General features: G+C 48.9%; 1 protein-coding gene across 1 annotated transcript; it reads right to left on the bottom strand.

Moving 5' to 3' along the window:
- Positions 1 to 3,800: 3,800 nt before the first annotated feature.
- Positions 3,801 to 11,927, bottom strand: LOC144146392 (uncharacterized). The gene is made up of 3 exons (XM_077678347.1): positions 11,802 to 11,927; positions 6,311 to 9,482; positions 3,801 to 3,811 (listed from the first exon to the last, which is right to left on the bottom strand). The coding sequence occupies exons 1-3, from the start codon at positions 11,925 to 11,927 to the stop codon at positions 3,801 to 3,803; spliced, it is 3,309 nt and encodes a 1,102-aa protein (XP_077534473.1).
- Between the last annotated feature and the right edge of the window lie 3,380 nt (positions 11,928 to 15,307).

The following is a 15,307-nucleotide window of genomic DNA, read 5'->3' as shown; positions in this document are numbered from 1 at the left end:
GCAAGCTCCTCCGGTAGTGATTTTGGTGCAGTGATTCAATGTAATGCCGAAATAGAAAAAGAGAAAATAATTTTGTGTACACTTCGAAGGGTGATATAACTCTTTCTAAGGTGGCGGCCAGGAACCCGACCTTTAAAATTATTATGATGGTTTTTAAACCGTTAGAATATTCGCGAAAAATGCCAACTATTTCTTATCAAGTTTCTATTCACTCTGCCTGTACAGTTTAAAAAAATATTTTGGCCACTGCATTGTCATTGAAATATTTTGAAAATAGATTTCGTGGAGCATTTATTGAATCTCAACAGACTAACTCAATTGAGTGTCTTCAGAACTTCCAAATTGAATGTGCGTCAAACTCTTCATCGAGTTTTAAGAGAATTTTTTCATTTAGTACCTATCGAAACTAATTAGAATACGTCTATTCTATTAATATTGTTTTGATTTTTGTGACTGCTGGAGGTTTCGCGCATTATGAAAACACGTGTTTACATGCGACAATTGTGCCATTTTGCTGTGTATTCCGCGTGCTTGCTTTCTATGGTGGCAGAAGAGTTATGCCTCCCTTTACGTGTTGTCTATTTTTTGTCGCCCTCGTATCATCATACATTGAAGTTATTTTTGGCAACCATGTCCGATGGCTTTGAACAGCGAAGCAGTTTGTGGACGAGGCTTTCATTAGACAAAATGTGGTAACATGGTCGAAGCGATATTGAAAGGGCCCTAGCAAGGACGTGAGCAAGTACCAAGTACACGTGCGGCAAGTTAAAAGAATGCTTGAACGAGATTCTTTTATAGGCAAAGCTTTTCGAAACTAATAAATGTGACGGCAATTTTTGTACTTGCCAACATTGTTAAACTCGAAGAAGGCATACATGAGAAAAGACATCGACACGTAAGCGATATATGCATTGCTCTTTCAATTGAAAATTCCTTACTACTTCATTTTTGCAAAAATAAAATACACCGTAAAAAACAAACGCGCTCGCACTGAACCCTGGTGGCAGTATTACAAGTTCAAAAGTAACAAAAGGTTGCAATAGATGGTGCAGTGACTGCTTGCGCACGGCAAACATGAGTCGGCATGATCGGGAATCGATGTGCCGGCTTTGAGAACTTGTATGAAGCTTAGCCTTGCGATCAGGGTTTTTATGTAGGCGCCGAAGCTGATCCAAGGCAATGAAGTGCGGGGTACTGTAGGGCAACGTATTAAATTGGAGAACACGTCTTAACCCTGCGCTAAAATGGGTACACGGGCAGTTTTATTTTCTGCGCCTCCATCGAATAAAATGCCATTGCGGCACCCAGCCAGCGTTCTGATGTTTTACGGTAGTAAATGTTTAGTAACATATTTCGTTTGTAGCGAAAAGAAAGGTAGCACGGGTGCGAATGAAGACATGCTCATTGCATGTGCATGTCTCTAAACGTTTTTTATTAATTGTATCAAAGAAATTCCTTGTAAAAAATGGGTCAGGCTCACTAAATATTGGCTAGCGACAAAGCTTCTGTACAATCCATATAGACCTCGAATTAAACTAGTTTCTACCCAGATACTTAATCTATATTTCTATAGAAATTTGGTAGTAACCGAACAGGACTGTTTTTTAGTCACCACAATAACACTTCTATATTGTTTCTAGTCGACCCCAATAAGGTTGGTTCTTATCAATAAGGTGCTACGACAACAAAGAAAAGCTTTTATAGGAAGCAGACCCCACAGAAAATTTATTAAACAAATTCCCTGAACTATCCAAAAATGCCTACCGGTCTAAACAAAGTGAGTTTTCACACAATAGTCTTTTTTGACTTCTGTAGAAATTTCATGGCGATGTGTCGTTATATCATCAGTTTCTGTTGGGCCTATTTAGACTCTATAAGAACAATTAAAACGTTTCAAGAGAGCACAAACTTCTTTTTTTAAAAGTTCGTTCGCTCCCGCAAGTCGCATAACTTCAGTGCTACGCTTACAATGGGAGGGAAGCAGCCGATCACTTGTTTAATCTTCAGCCTCGCTGTTGCAGGTGATGCCGCGGCTTTGCTTTTGTTCGAAATTCGTCCCTGGATTGTGTTTGGATTGAATAAAATGTGTACGCTAAACCCGCACTTCGTCTTCTTAGCAGTATTTGTGTGAGGTTGCACAAAACAGATCCCACTGGGTTTTAGTGATTCCAGAAAAACGCGTAGCCAGGTTAGAGGATGTGCGTTTGGAATCCCGTTTTATTTGTAATTGAGCGGGCAAGTATTCGCATAGACCGCTTTGTTAGTCCGTAAATATTTCCACCTTTTTGACAAGCAGTTTTGTTCGAGTCTATTGGAATTTCTTTAAAATTCCTAATAATTAGCTTATGTTGTACACCTGTTTATATTCAAAGCTCCCTTGGTTGCGTTGTTGCTGTACCGGTATTTGCCCGGCCGCCGAATACAACATGGCATAAGCCAGTTTTACAAGGTGCGAATTTCGCCTGCGAATTCGCTGCTGCGGCACCGCTCATGACGCAAAACAATCTATTGTCGGCGCTGTGACAGGCTGACAAGTGCTTTATACAGTCTAACGTCTCCTGTGAATTCCACTTGAAGTCTGGCAATTTGCCGCGGCAGTAGAAAGGGGAAAAATACATCGTTTTACCGCAATAGCCGCGCCGCAGGTTCAAATTCGCAGGCGAAATTCGCACCATGTGGAACGGGCTATAGTCAATACTTCTGAGAGTTCTAGTTCTGGGAAGCTGCGATACCAAGACAACGTTGTAGCTTCTATAAATGTGTATCGGCGCGTTCTTGCCGCCTGCGATGCTGCCGGTAGCCATCATGATTGGGAATGTTCGATGAAACAGCGTTGCTGAACTGTTTTTAAGCATGTTTTGATGGTGCTTTGGTATTGCCGGTGTGTTTTCACAGTGAATGGGCGTTAAAGCGTACTTCCCAAGCAAAAAAAAAACAGCATATACATAAAACACTCTACCACAAAAACAAAATCGGACCGCATAAAATCCAGCTGCAGAATCGCGACCGTATAAAGGCCTAGTTTGTTTTGGGAAGTACTCTACTCCTCCTCCCTCTATATCCGTCTGAGATATATCACGCATGTATAATATGCCACTTTAAGGCACATTAATGCTACAAATTAATTAAGGAAAAGCGAAAACTTCAACGTAAACCTGCACGGACCAGTATTTACTAAGCAAATAAATAAAATGAACCAAAAACAAAGTGCAAATTGTCCAGATAGAGTCGAAGGAGCTGTTCCCGATAGACAATTATTTTAAATATTGTACACAGGATATATGATGTCCGCATCTAACAGAAGTTTGCAGTTTGCGAATGCTCCTCCCCCCGTGCTATCCTCTCGCCCTGATTCTGTCTCGTCTGTCCCGGAAGAGCGGACGTGGACCACATAATGTGGGGATGCCCCAGACTGCCACCTCCTAAATCCATCCAAATAGCTACGGTCGAGCAGAGGGAGGCGGCCATGCGCAGCTGAACGGCTGTAGCGCAAGACAGTCTTGAACTGGGCGGAGAAGGTGGTAACGGCATAGGATGTATCGGCTCGTTTATACCCCTTTCCTCCCCGCTGCTCTCCGTCGACCTTAGAATCGATAGGTTCTTAAAACCACCACCTGCTCCTGAAGCACGTTACCCGCCTTCCTATGCCTGCCTTTTTGTATGATACAAGCAGAATCAGATAAATTACATGATATGAACCGTTTAGCACAAGACGCATTATCCGTAGACCACTGCTTTGTGGTCTGGCATGCTTGGCCCAAGACCAGGGTTGTTACTTGAACGTAAAGAAAAAATTGAATCTAGGTGTTGCCTACGTTCGAAAAGGAAAGAGCACAGATTCTTAACACGGGGGCTACAGAATGTAGCAAGCAAGCGATTAGGGGCTTTACCTGAGAAAGCACTAATGTATTACTACACCAAATACCAGTTCCTTCCTTCCGTATATGTGCAGTAAAAATTAAACAGAGCACGGGATCGTGAATTTAAGATAATTTCATTTTTATGGAACTGTCAGCGTCGATGCGTGTGCGGACGGAGTTTAGTTCAGAAAGACTTTCTTAACAAGACACTGTTGCGACCGGGCGGGGGCACCCGATCCGAGCTCCGTGGCCTCCGACATACGAGTGGTAGCGTGTATGATGCGAGCGGCCAGCCGCTGTTGCAGCCGTGAAGAAGTCCAGAAGCCGTAGGCTAACGTAACTGTTTACTTCATAGCGAGAGGTGAGCCGAAGCCAAAGAACAAAGCCCCGACGGGCGAGGTTACAATACAGGACTCGAACAGAGCGACAACATCGATTCGCTGCTCTAACAGGAATGGTTTACAACGCTTAGGCAGCTCTATTTATACCCAAAAGCGGTAACGGTCAAACGCAACACGCTGGAACACGCACAACACTCTTTCCAGAGTTCGTAAGCTGTTCATAGCCTCGGGCACGTTGAGTCCGAGAGAGGGGAGAGAGGAGGACTCCGTTGCGATCACCGGGGCCTGCCTCTGTGTCCTTGAAGAGCGTGGAGACGAGCCGTGCAGGCAGCCGCCGAAGTTCAGCCGCCGCAGGCAGCCGAATGCGCAGAGAGCGAAGCGTCTGACGAGGCTTTGTCGCAACTTGTTGCCGACATGATTGCGCCTGTTTTCGAAGGCGCACGAGTGGCTTCGCCGCACAGCCGAGGAGTGATGCGGGGAAGTACTGCGGCGCTGGCCCATTCGTAACAGCTTCTCCGCCGGGGGTCCGAGATCCCGATGGATAAGGGTCTGCAACCGTTGTCCGGAGGGATGCTGTCGAAGTGAAGTGTTCGGCAGACGCTCGACTCCAGGCCTTGGCTGTACGACACCGTGCTGGAGCTTCACCGGCGGGTCACTGGACGAGTAGTGGCTCCCCAAGAACGTCTCTGGCTTGGTCAGGCAAGCAACAGAACAACACAGGAAGACACAACCGCATCGCCGGCAAGTGCGAAGACAAATCAACACTGAAGATCTACCAGGCTTTTAGTTGCGAAAAAGTACGCGAATAACTAACTACTCTAGTTATATTTTTGCCCAGCAGTACTTTAGACACGTGAACAAACCTGAAAGTTGACATTTCGCGTGATTGGAAATGTCCCACACAAAAAAATTGCAATCGTAAAGGGCGAAACCTGTTCCAGGAAAAACAATGAAATTGAGAAAGTCAGGCGTCTACAGGCCATTTCTTGCCTTAAGGACTCCGACTTAAGCCATCAGCATTGCCATTCAGCTTCCAATTTTTGTACCGCACTTCAAACGTATACTGCTGCAGAGCCAGACTCCAGCGTAGGAGGCGACCGTTCTTTGAGGACATCGTGTGCAGCCACGTGAGGGGGCAGTGGTCGGTCTCTACTATAAACTTCGAGCCGGCGAGGTAGCAGGCCAGTTTTTGCACCGCCCAGACGAGACACGCACACTCCTTTTCGGAGGCGCTGTACGCTTCTTCACGAATCGTCAGCTTACGACTTGCGTACAATACTGGGTGCTCCTCATTGTCGTCAGCTTTCTGACACAAAACTACGCCCATCCCACGGTCACTAGCATCACACTGGACCACGAAGGGCTTTGTGTAGTCTGGCGAGTTCAGTACAGGGTGGCTAGTTAGAGCATTTTTCAGGTCGGCGAACGCCTGCTCTTTTGTTTCGTCCCACGCGACTGTTAGCGGTTCGTTTTTACGAAGCGCGTCGGTTAGAGGGCTAGCCAGCTCAGAGTACCTCGGAATGTACCTCTGATAGTAACCTGCGATTCCCAAGAACGACCTAATGTCTGTCTTGGTTCGGGGCTGCGGGAAGTCTCGGATTGCCGCTACCTTAACTTCAGAAGGTCGGCGATGACCCCTACCTATAACGTGACCAAGGTAAGTGACTTCCGCGCGGGCCATTTGACATTTAGGTGCCTTGATCGTTAAGCCAGCTTCACGCAAACGTAAAAGCACGGAGCGCAGGTGTTCCAGATGCTCCGGCCACGAGGCGGAATAGATAGCCACGTCGTCTAAATAGGGCAACGCAAAGTCGTCGAACCCCCGTAACACTTTGTCCATGAGACTTGAAAAACAGTATGGCGCGTTTTTCAGCCCAAAACTCAAAACCTTTGGTCGGAAGGTCCCCATGGGTGAAATAAACGCCGCGTAACGGCTAGCTTCCTTCGTCAGCGGAACCTGCCAGTATCCCCGCACTAAGTCAAAAGTGGAAATGAAGCAAGCGCTGCTTACTTTCTCGATACGTTCCTCTATGTTCGGTATCGGGTAGGTTTGGTCTCTGGTGATAAGGTTTAACTTCCTATAGTCTACACATGGTCGCGGATCCTTGCCAGGAACTTCAACCAGTATCAGGGGTGAAGTATAGTCGCTCTCGCAAGCCTCTATCACATCCAGAGCCAACATTTTCTGGATTTCAGTTTCCAGAATTTCGCGCTGTCGCGGCGACACTCGATACGCCTTTGAACGCATGGGCTGGGAAGACGTAAGCTCGATGTCATGCGTTAAGAGGGAAGTTCTGCCGGGCTTATCCGAAAACCGGTCCGAGAACTCTTCCAACAGTGCCTCCAACTCACGTTTTTGGTCAGGCTCCAGCTCCGCCTTCGTTACTAGGTCGTTAACGAGTCTACTCGTGCCGTCATGGGTAAGCGGACCCAATTCCGGAATCTCGGGGGGAATCTCCTCGGGTATGTTAACTAGCATCTGCACCACCGCTTCCCGCTGCCTGTAGGGCTTTAGTAGGTTGCTGTGGTATACTTGTTGGAGCTTGCGTTTTCCAGGTACGCTCACAACGTAGTTAGTTTCAGACAATTTTTGAAGGATCTTTGCCGGGCCCTCCCACTGAACTTCTAGTTTGTGGCGTTGAGACGGCCGCAAAATCATTACCTGGTCTCCCACCTCAAACTGACGTGCCCTGGCTCCCTTGTCGTAGTAGGGTTTTGACTTCTTCTGGGCTGTGCTCATTGCGGTGCCCGCTAGCTGCTGTGCCCTATGCAAGCGGTCCATCAGCGAGAGTACGTATTCTACAACCATCGGGTCTTCGCCCCTACCTTCCCACGATTCCCGGAGGATGCGGAGGGGGGAACGTAACGAGCGCCCGTAAACAAGTTCCGCTGGCGTGAACCCGGTCGTCTCGTGAGGAGCCGTTCTCAAAGCAAACATAGCGGCCGGCAAACACAGCTCCCAGTCAGTCTTTCGTTCGTAGCACATGGCTCTGAGAACGCGCTTCATTACTGAGTGAAGCTTCTCGACAGAGTTCGACTGAGGATGGTACACGGAACTATGAATGAGTTTTACTCCGCACTTCTCGAGAAACGTCGTCGTTAGTGCGCTCGTAAAAACTGTACCCTGGTCTGACTGTATTTCCGCCGGGAAGCCAACCCTGGCGAACACTGACAGTAGGGCGTTCACAATTTCCACTGAGCTCAACTCCTTCAAGGGCACGGCCTCGGGGAACTTAGTAGCAGGACAGAGCACTGTCAAGATGTGACGGTAGCCAGAGGTCGTCACGGGCAGTGGGCCAACCGTGTCGATCACGAGACGGCGAAAAGGCTCCGTGATAACCGGCACAAGTTTCATGGGCGCTTTGGTTTTGTCTCCTGGCTTGCCCACTCTCTGACACACATCGCAAGTGCGCACAAAGTTTTCGACGTCGCGAAAGCATCCTGGCCAGTAGTACTCCTGCAATAGGCGGTCTTTTGTTTTTCGTATGCCTAGGTGCCCTGACCACGAGTTGCCGTGTGCGAGACGCAACAAATCCTGACGATAGACCTGCGGGACAACTAACTGGTCATACTCCACCCCTCTCCGGTCTCGATACTTGCGGTAAAGTATCTCCTCCCTCGCCTGGAACCTTACGTTCTTTTTCGCAACCCCTTCAGTTACATTATCCAGTAACTTTTCCAGCGTGTGATCTTTTCTTTGCTCCGCGCTCAGTGCCGTACTACCGACGTGCAGCAACCGCTCTAAACTTTCCGACGTAGGTGCTACAAAAAGCTCTGCCCGAGAATCATCTGTTTCGGCGGGCTGCTGCTGCTGCTCGACACCCGCGATCTGAACCTGCAAGGGGGCCGACTGGCCGCGTTCGGAAGCAACGTCGGCGCTAGTCGCAGCAAGCTTCCCCACCTCCTCTCTTCGCGAATCGTTCCTGCTTTCAACCGCCGCCCTTGCTCCGAGTTCGCGAGCCTTCGAGCGCGTCAGCGCGAACACTATCCCTTCCCCGAAAACGAGTCCCCTTTCGCGCAGCAGCTGATCGGACCTGTTCGAGAAAAGATACGGATACTGTGCCGGAAGGCTGGGAGAGACAGCGGCCTCGGTTTCGAGCTTTCCGAAGGGACCATCGATGGTTATCCTGGCGATCGGAAGACACACGCTTTGCGCTTCTACGGCCTGCTTTATCCACGCGCAATCGCCCGTGAATCGGTGCGGTTCGACGTAGGACGGGTGGACCACGTCCATTGTTGCTGCGGAATCGCGAAGCACTCGGCACGGTTTGCCGTTAACTGCAAGCTCGCGTACGTAGGGCTCTAAAAGTTGTCTGCTCTCCTCATCCTGGTGTACTATGTGAAAGACAAGCTTGCCCTTTTTGCAACTAACTGCAAAATGCCCTGTCTCGCCACAATTGTAGCACGCGGACTGCTTGCGCGCTTCGAAAGCCTTTTTTCGGCGCTGTGCATCTGCGTTTGCGCTCTTTTCGTTTTCCGAGCCCGTTTCATTATTCGCGGATTCGGTCACTTTTGCTCCGCTCTTTTCGTAGGGAGCTCTGCCTTTCGGCCCTAACTTATCAGGCCTCGGCCTGAACTCTTTTTGGCCGTCTTTCGGCCCCTGCGCACCTCGACGTGCGATGAACTCGTCGGCTAGTTGAGCTGCCTTATCCACAATTTTTACCCCTTGCCTATCTTGCACCCAGAGTTTCAGGTTTTCAGGTAGGCGGCGGTAAAACTGCTCAAGACCGAAGCACTCAACTACCTTGTCGTGCTCTCCGAAAGCCTTTGCCTCTTTGAGCCACTCTTCCATGTTTGCCCTCAGCTTGTAGGCGAACTCAGAGTACGACTCGCCCCTGGCTTTCTCGGCTTCACGGAACTTCTGGCGAAACGCCTCTGCTGACAGCCTGTACTTACGCAGGAGGCTAGACTTGACTTTCTCATAGTCCTCCGCCTCCTCCTTTGGCAAGCGGGCCATCACGTCGGATGCCTCACCTGGCAAAAGCGTAAGCAGCTTTTGCGGCCATGAGTCTCGGCTAAACTGGGCCCTCTCACACGTACGCTCGAAGTTGACCAAAAAAAGACCGATGTCTTCTCCTACCTTGTAGGGTCGCATTAGGTCACACATTCGCAGCGTAGGCCGCTCAGTCGCCGCAGACTGCACGCTTGGCGCGCTGCTGTCACTCTCACGCCTAGGTCGAGACGCCTGGACGTCTAGACGCTTCATTTCCAGCTCATGCTGTCGCTCCTGTTCTCTCCTTCTATCCTCGCGTTCCTCTTTCCGCTTTCTTTCCTCGCGTTCCTGTTCTTGTTCTTGTTTCTGCCTTTCGAGCTCCTGTTCTCGCTTTTTCTCCTCGCGTTCCTCACGCTGGCGCTCAGCCTCTGCAGCCTGACGTTTAGCCTCTGCCTCGGCGGCCTGACGTTTAGCGGTCTCCCTGCCATTGATGGTCTCAATGCAATCAGACAGCTCGTCATCGTCAGCGCCAACAGCGAGTATAGCCTGTATCAGCTCTGGCTTTCTCAGTGCGTCCGTAACATCCAAGCGCAACTCTTTTGCAAGCTCCAACAACTGCGGTTTTTTCAACGCTTTCAAATTCATGGCCGGTCTAGAGTACTGCTTTCCCACTGCTCCAAAAATGTTTTGCGCGAATAACCCACGCGACAAAAACACGCCCTACCAGCTATCCTCAGCAGCCTGGTAAAACTCAGTGAAGAAAAGTCCCGCACTCACCCTTGACCGCCGTGAATTCTGCGAAGTCCGAAGCCGCCTTGACGTCCGTGGTGTTGGGTCTCGCACCGCTGGCCTCAGGTGTTACGAAGTTGCCATCCGACCGCTGCCAACCAGTTGTTGCGACCGGGCGGGGGCACCCGATCCGAGCTCCGTGGCCTCCGACATACGAGTGGTAGCGTGTATGATGCGAGCGGCCAGCCGCTGTTGCAGCCGTGAAGAAGTCCAGAAGCCGTAGGCTAACGTAACTGTTTACTTCATAGCGAGAGGTGAGCCGAAGCCAAAGAACAAAGCCCCGACGGGCGAGGTTACAATACAGGACTCGAACAGAGCGACAACATCGATTCGCTGCTCTAACAGGAATGGTTTACAACGCTTAGGCAGCTCTATTTATACCCAAAAGCGGTAACGGTCAAACGCAACACGCTGGAACACGCACAACACTCTTTCCAGAGTTCGTAAGCTGTTCATAGCCTCGGGCACGTTGAGTCCGAGAGAGGGGAGAGAGGAGGACTCCGTTGCGATCACCGGGGGCTCTGTGTCCTTGAAGAGCGTGGAGACGAGCCACGCAGGCAGCCGCCGAAGTTCAGCCGCCGCAGGCAGCCGCCGAATGCGCAGAGAGCGAAGCGTCTGACGAGGCTTTGTCGCAACTTGTTGCCGACATGATTGCGCCTGTTTTCGAAGGCGCACGAGTGGCTTCGCCGCACAGCCGAGGAGTGATGCGGGGAAGTACTGCGGCGCTGGCCCATTCGTAACAACACTTACAGAGAACACAAACACAAAGGACAAGTTTGGTGTATTGGAAAATCCTCTTTGTCCCGATAACATAGCAATCTTATCGCAAATTTTGAAACAACAAATAACGAGACATTAAACAAAACTTGCTTAGCAGTGCCCACTCCCCAGCCACCGTCGGGCAAGTTTTGTAGGACGTCACAGAATTTTGTTTGTGCCATTGACTACTGCCGAACACATGAAAGCGCACGCATAGTGTGCAGGTACGCAAAAGAGCGGCGCACCGCAGCAGGTGAGCCTGCGGTCCGTCGGACTCGCTGGCTTTTTAAAGCGCGATCATCGCCGATTGCGTCACTCTTCTTTTTTGATCAGCTGTTTTTGAGAAGTCTTTGTCACCTAGAGTATTAGTTTAAACTAGAAATTTTACTTAAAATTTCACTTCGTACGACCATCGATCGGTGAACCTGCGAGTAGCAGACGCCGTCACGGTCCCGGCACTTTCGTTGGCGCTGTAAACGTGTTTAGCGCCGCAAGGCTTTTTCCCCTAATGCCAAGTTGATCGCTGAAATAGATCTGACGCGTCGGGGATGAGCTGGTGACCACGTCGCCAAATAATCGGGAGCGTCGAGCTCATTTTGCTTCTGTCAACACGGGATCCTATGGGACCCGCGCAGCTTTGTACTACCCGGAAGTACTGCCCGGAAGCCGCTTGCGCAGCGCCCCCTGGGCAGCGCAGGAGGCCTATACTCTCTAGCAAGTCTAGCGCTTTAGTTCACCTATAAAAGGCGGCAACTGAAAAAAAAAACCCGTGAGCTCTTAACAGTGGCCTCACCAACAAACGTAAAGGCGTCGCAGGGGTTCATATTGTGTTTTGTTGTTTTATTACCTTTCAAAATTTCGATGTTTCCTATTTTATAGTTGCTACCGACATTGTTTTCAGACATTGGAGAATTTTTTAATGTTAGGCAAGCGAGCTTGCAACTGTATTTTCACGGCCGACATTAGCCAGTTAGCTGGAAGTACAGTTTATTTATATATTTATTCATTTATGCATTTCATAAAATACTCCTAAAGCGCGAAGACCTTGTTGCGTATTTATAGTTTGCCGCCAACATGGACAATGATGATGATTTAGAAACGCCGAGAACGAAGTGGCACGTTCACGCGCCTGGCGATGCGTGCTGGCACGTTCAGTCGTGGAACAAGAACGCTCTGGTTTGACTGTGCATGGCTTAGCTTCGCTTCCGAGGGGCACGAATAAATGCTGAAGATGGGCTTTCCCATCTCGTATCAGGGTTTAGAGAGAGGAGGGGTTAACAATTCATGCACTATTAGTTACAGTCCTTTTGAATGATGTAGGATCCGGAATGTTGGCTACGGAGGCGGGGAGGTGGTTCCAATTTGCACAGGCCTTGAGCATGAACGAGTAAAAGTGGGGTTTGCGCAAGACTTAGGAACCCCTACCTCCTACCTGTGATCGCTATGTGCGGAGTTGTAGGATGAAGCCGAAATGAGAGCCTGTTTTACAATGGGGTTAGTAAGACAAATCTTATAACAAGGCAAAAGCGCTCAGTTTTCCTTCTAGCGTCAACGTCACTGAGTTTAAGAGAAGATTTGATTGACGTGATGCTAGCGGTTCGTGAGTAGTTTCTGTCAATGAATCGAGCAGCACTGTTCTGAATGGCTTCCACATGTGAAGACACACCACTATATGAGGGTTCAAATCGATGATGCATATTGTAATTTTGATCTAACAAAGCTTTTATATAATAAGGGTTTTACAGACACTGGAGCGAAAGAAACATAACGGCGTAAGAAGGCAAGCATGCGATTAACATTATTAGTAGTATGATTAATATATCCATGCCTTTGCAGGTTAGTGTTGATGTGGACGCCAATACACTTATAAGAAGATACAGAGGATAAATGCACATTGTTAAGTTCGTACGGAAACAGTTCAGACGGGTTATACTACTTTACGCCAGAAGAACCTGTCATTATTTTACAGTGGTTAACGTTAAGTTGTATCAGCCAATTATTGCCCCACGAACATACGGTATAAATGTCGAATAGGAGAGAGACGCAATCCTCCGCGTTAGTTATTTCACGGTAAATCACACAATCATCAGCAAAAAGTCGAAGTGTAGAAGAAATGTTGTTCGAGGGAAACCACACTTAATTCTAAACACGCTTTGAAGAAATGAGTGCAAACGGTCCGAAGAGTTCAAAACACTTCCTGCGTATTTGTGACCGCATTCTGCAACATATTATATACAATATTCACCACTCACTTCAGCGTAGATTCTGGCAGCGGTTTTAAAAAATGGGCGCGTCGTCTCTTGTAACTGGCTTTCCAGACGGCATACTTAAACTGCATGGACACCCTGTGGTTCGCCATCTTTCCTTCTGATGTGCACCTTACTCCTGAAATATTCTGAAAACCGAGCAGGGAAACAATAATTGCAAAGCCAAATGATTCTGAAAAAAGAAAATAACTTTACTCGAAGCGCTCAGCGTTTTTAATGCACATGTTTCCTTCGTGCAATCTTCATGCGTGTTCAGTTTAATAAAGCCTAGGTAGGGCTAATGCCAGCTTGAGAGAAAAATTGATCGACCCGTGCAACATGTATTTCTCTTACATTCAACGAAATGCAGCAAGTGGTCCCTTTGGTCGCAGCTGGCTCCATTTTAAGTATTAAAAAATACTTGGCGGTTGCAACATTAGTTGAGAACACCTGTCCTTAGTGGGAGGGGCTGACCTGTGAACAGCATAATTTAGAAAGTTCAACATCACATTTTCTTCCGGCTACATTTCTCACATGAACAGCCTTTGTTTTTTGGTAAAATGTTCGTGGCAAGTAGCTTCGGTATCTCCACCCTTTGGATACTTGGTGACCGCGAGAAAGTGTTTTTTTTAGAAGGGGTAAACGTTTATTGAAGTACGCAAGAAATTGTACAGGTAATAAAACTACAGACAAGGATGCCAAAGTCAATGACTGTACGCGGACCCTAGGTTAGTTAATACCGAGGTAATAATTTGAAAAAAAAAACATTGGCAGCAACTTTAATTTTAGATGTTTTTACGTGGTCATACGACTTCTACTGACCAAAAAATTCTGTCTTAGTCCCATAACCTATTCTACTGCTCTATTGCGTTTGTAGGGTGCTGCATCGCTTTTCTTCTATTATCCCCTCAAGCCACATACTGGAGAAAATTCATTTTACAGCAAAACGGTATGCGTATAACCCCTTCTCCCTTCCCCTCCTGCGCGGTTCTCATTCCTGTGACGCCGCTGTACTCAGGTCCTCTTCTCCGCTTTTGAAGAAAAAAAAACTCCCCCCCCCCCTCCCCGAAGGGGATCGGGCGGAAATGCGAATGCATTGGGTGCACTGATGAGTGCGCTGCGGCGAGCAGTCACGGAGAGAGGCGTGCGTTCCACTGCATTTATATATATATTTTTTATCCCCTCTTCCCCTCCCCACCGCACTGGGTTGTATGCAGGTGAGCTCCCTACTGAGCTCAATAATATCCCCAGTGCACTTTCCTTTCCTTTCTTCCATCCAATCACTTCTCTCTCTCTCTCTCCGAGCGCAGCGAGCGGAGAGAGGGTACGCGGAGAGGAGAGAGAGACCCGCGCAACACGCCCGCCCCGCGCGTGAGCTCTCTCCGCCGAGCTCCGCGATGCGAGTGCCCTCACATGCCCGAGCGCGCTCCTCCTCTCCACTCACTCTCCGCTACTCCGCCCGAGCTCCGCGATGCGAGCGCCCTCACACGCCGAGCGCACTCCTCCTCTCCCCTTGCCCTCCGCTACTCCCGCCCGAGCTACTACGTGCTCCTGTTGCTAGGCGCGCCACAGCTGTTGCTAGGCGCACGCCGGCCAACGCACGACAACCCCCGACTAAGAAATGCATTCGCATTTAAAAAAGCAGTACATGAAGTGGTGGACTTAGCAATGTGGCGTTCCACTGTCATCTGGGCACTGTCGGGAGCAGCATTCTGGATTGCACGCGAGGAGCATTCGAACTGCACTGCATCACCACTACATGACTGCGGGCCCCCTTAATTGTGGACCTGGTTCGCTGTACAATTTTACTACACACCTGTTCATATTTCTACCCAGGCCGACCACGCGCTTATAGTCCACCGAAACACTTTATGGTGGCGCCTTTTAATGCGGGCTTGCGCCTACTGTACAAGCCCGGCATTTCCAGCGCGTTGCAAAACGTAACCTAAACGTAGTCATAGGCGGCCCCCCCCTACATAAACCAACCTCCCAAAAAAGCAATTCGCTGCTATTAACAAAAACACAGCGTAGAAATGATGTTTGGGGAAAGTATAACAATAAATAAATGGCTAAAATTGTTAGACCCGCTGGAGCTTGTTCCCAGGCCGCCATTTTTAGAACCCAACTCTACCTTAAGGCCACAGACGGCGAAAGGCGGGCTTAGTTTTGCAGTTGCCTGAGAGAACAGCTAGAGTTTTTGAAGCGTGCGAGCATGTGACGGTAAGTTTTAAAGGAAGTGCCTGGCTGGTACCCACAGGGGAAAAGAATCACACTTTAGGGATAACTACGTGACACGACACAGAGGGAATGCAATGTTGCCAAATCGGGCTTACTTTGGGCCGTTGAAGAAAACGCTCAGGAAGAAGCTGATTTATGGAT

This window comes from Haemaphysalis longicornis, unplaced genomic scaffold, assembly GCF_048455015.1.
Source record: "Haemaphysalis longicornis isolate Haplotype H1 unplaced genomic scaffold, Haemaphysalis longicornis Haplotype H1 scaffold_7, whole genome shotgun sequence".
Lineage (NCBI taxonomy): Eukaryota > Metazoa > Arthropoda > Arachnida > Ixodida > Ixodidae > Haemaphysalis > Haemaphysalis longicornis.
Note: the sequence above shows the minus strand (reverse complement) of the source record. Positions and strands in the feature narration are given on the sequence as shown.

Coding starts and splice junctions, on each gene's coding strand:
- LOC144146392 (XM_077678347.1), bottom strand. CDS start 11,927: ATGGGAAAGCCCATCTTCAGCATTTATTCGTGCCCCTCGGAAGCGAAG. Junction 9,483..11,801: donor GCATCGCCAGGCGCGTGAAC/GTGCCACTTCGT, acceptor GAACAAGAACAG/GAACGCGAGGAAAGAAAGCG.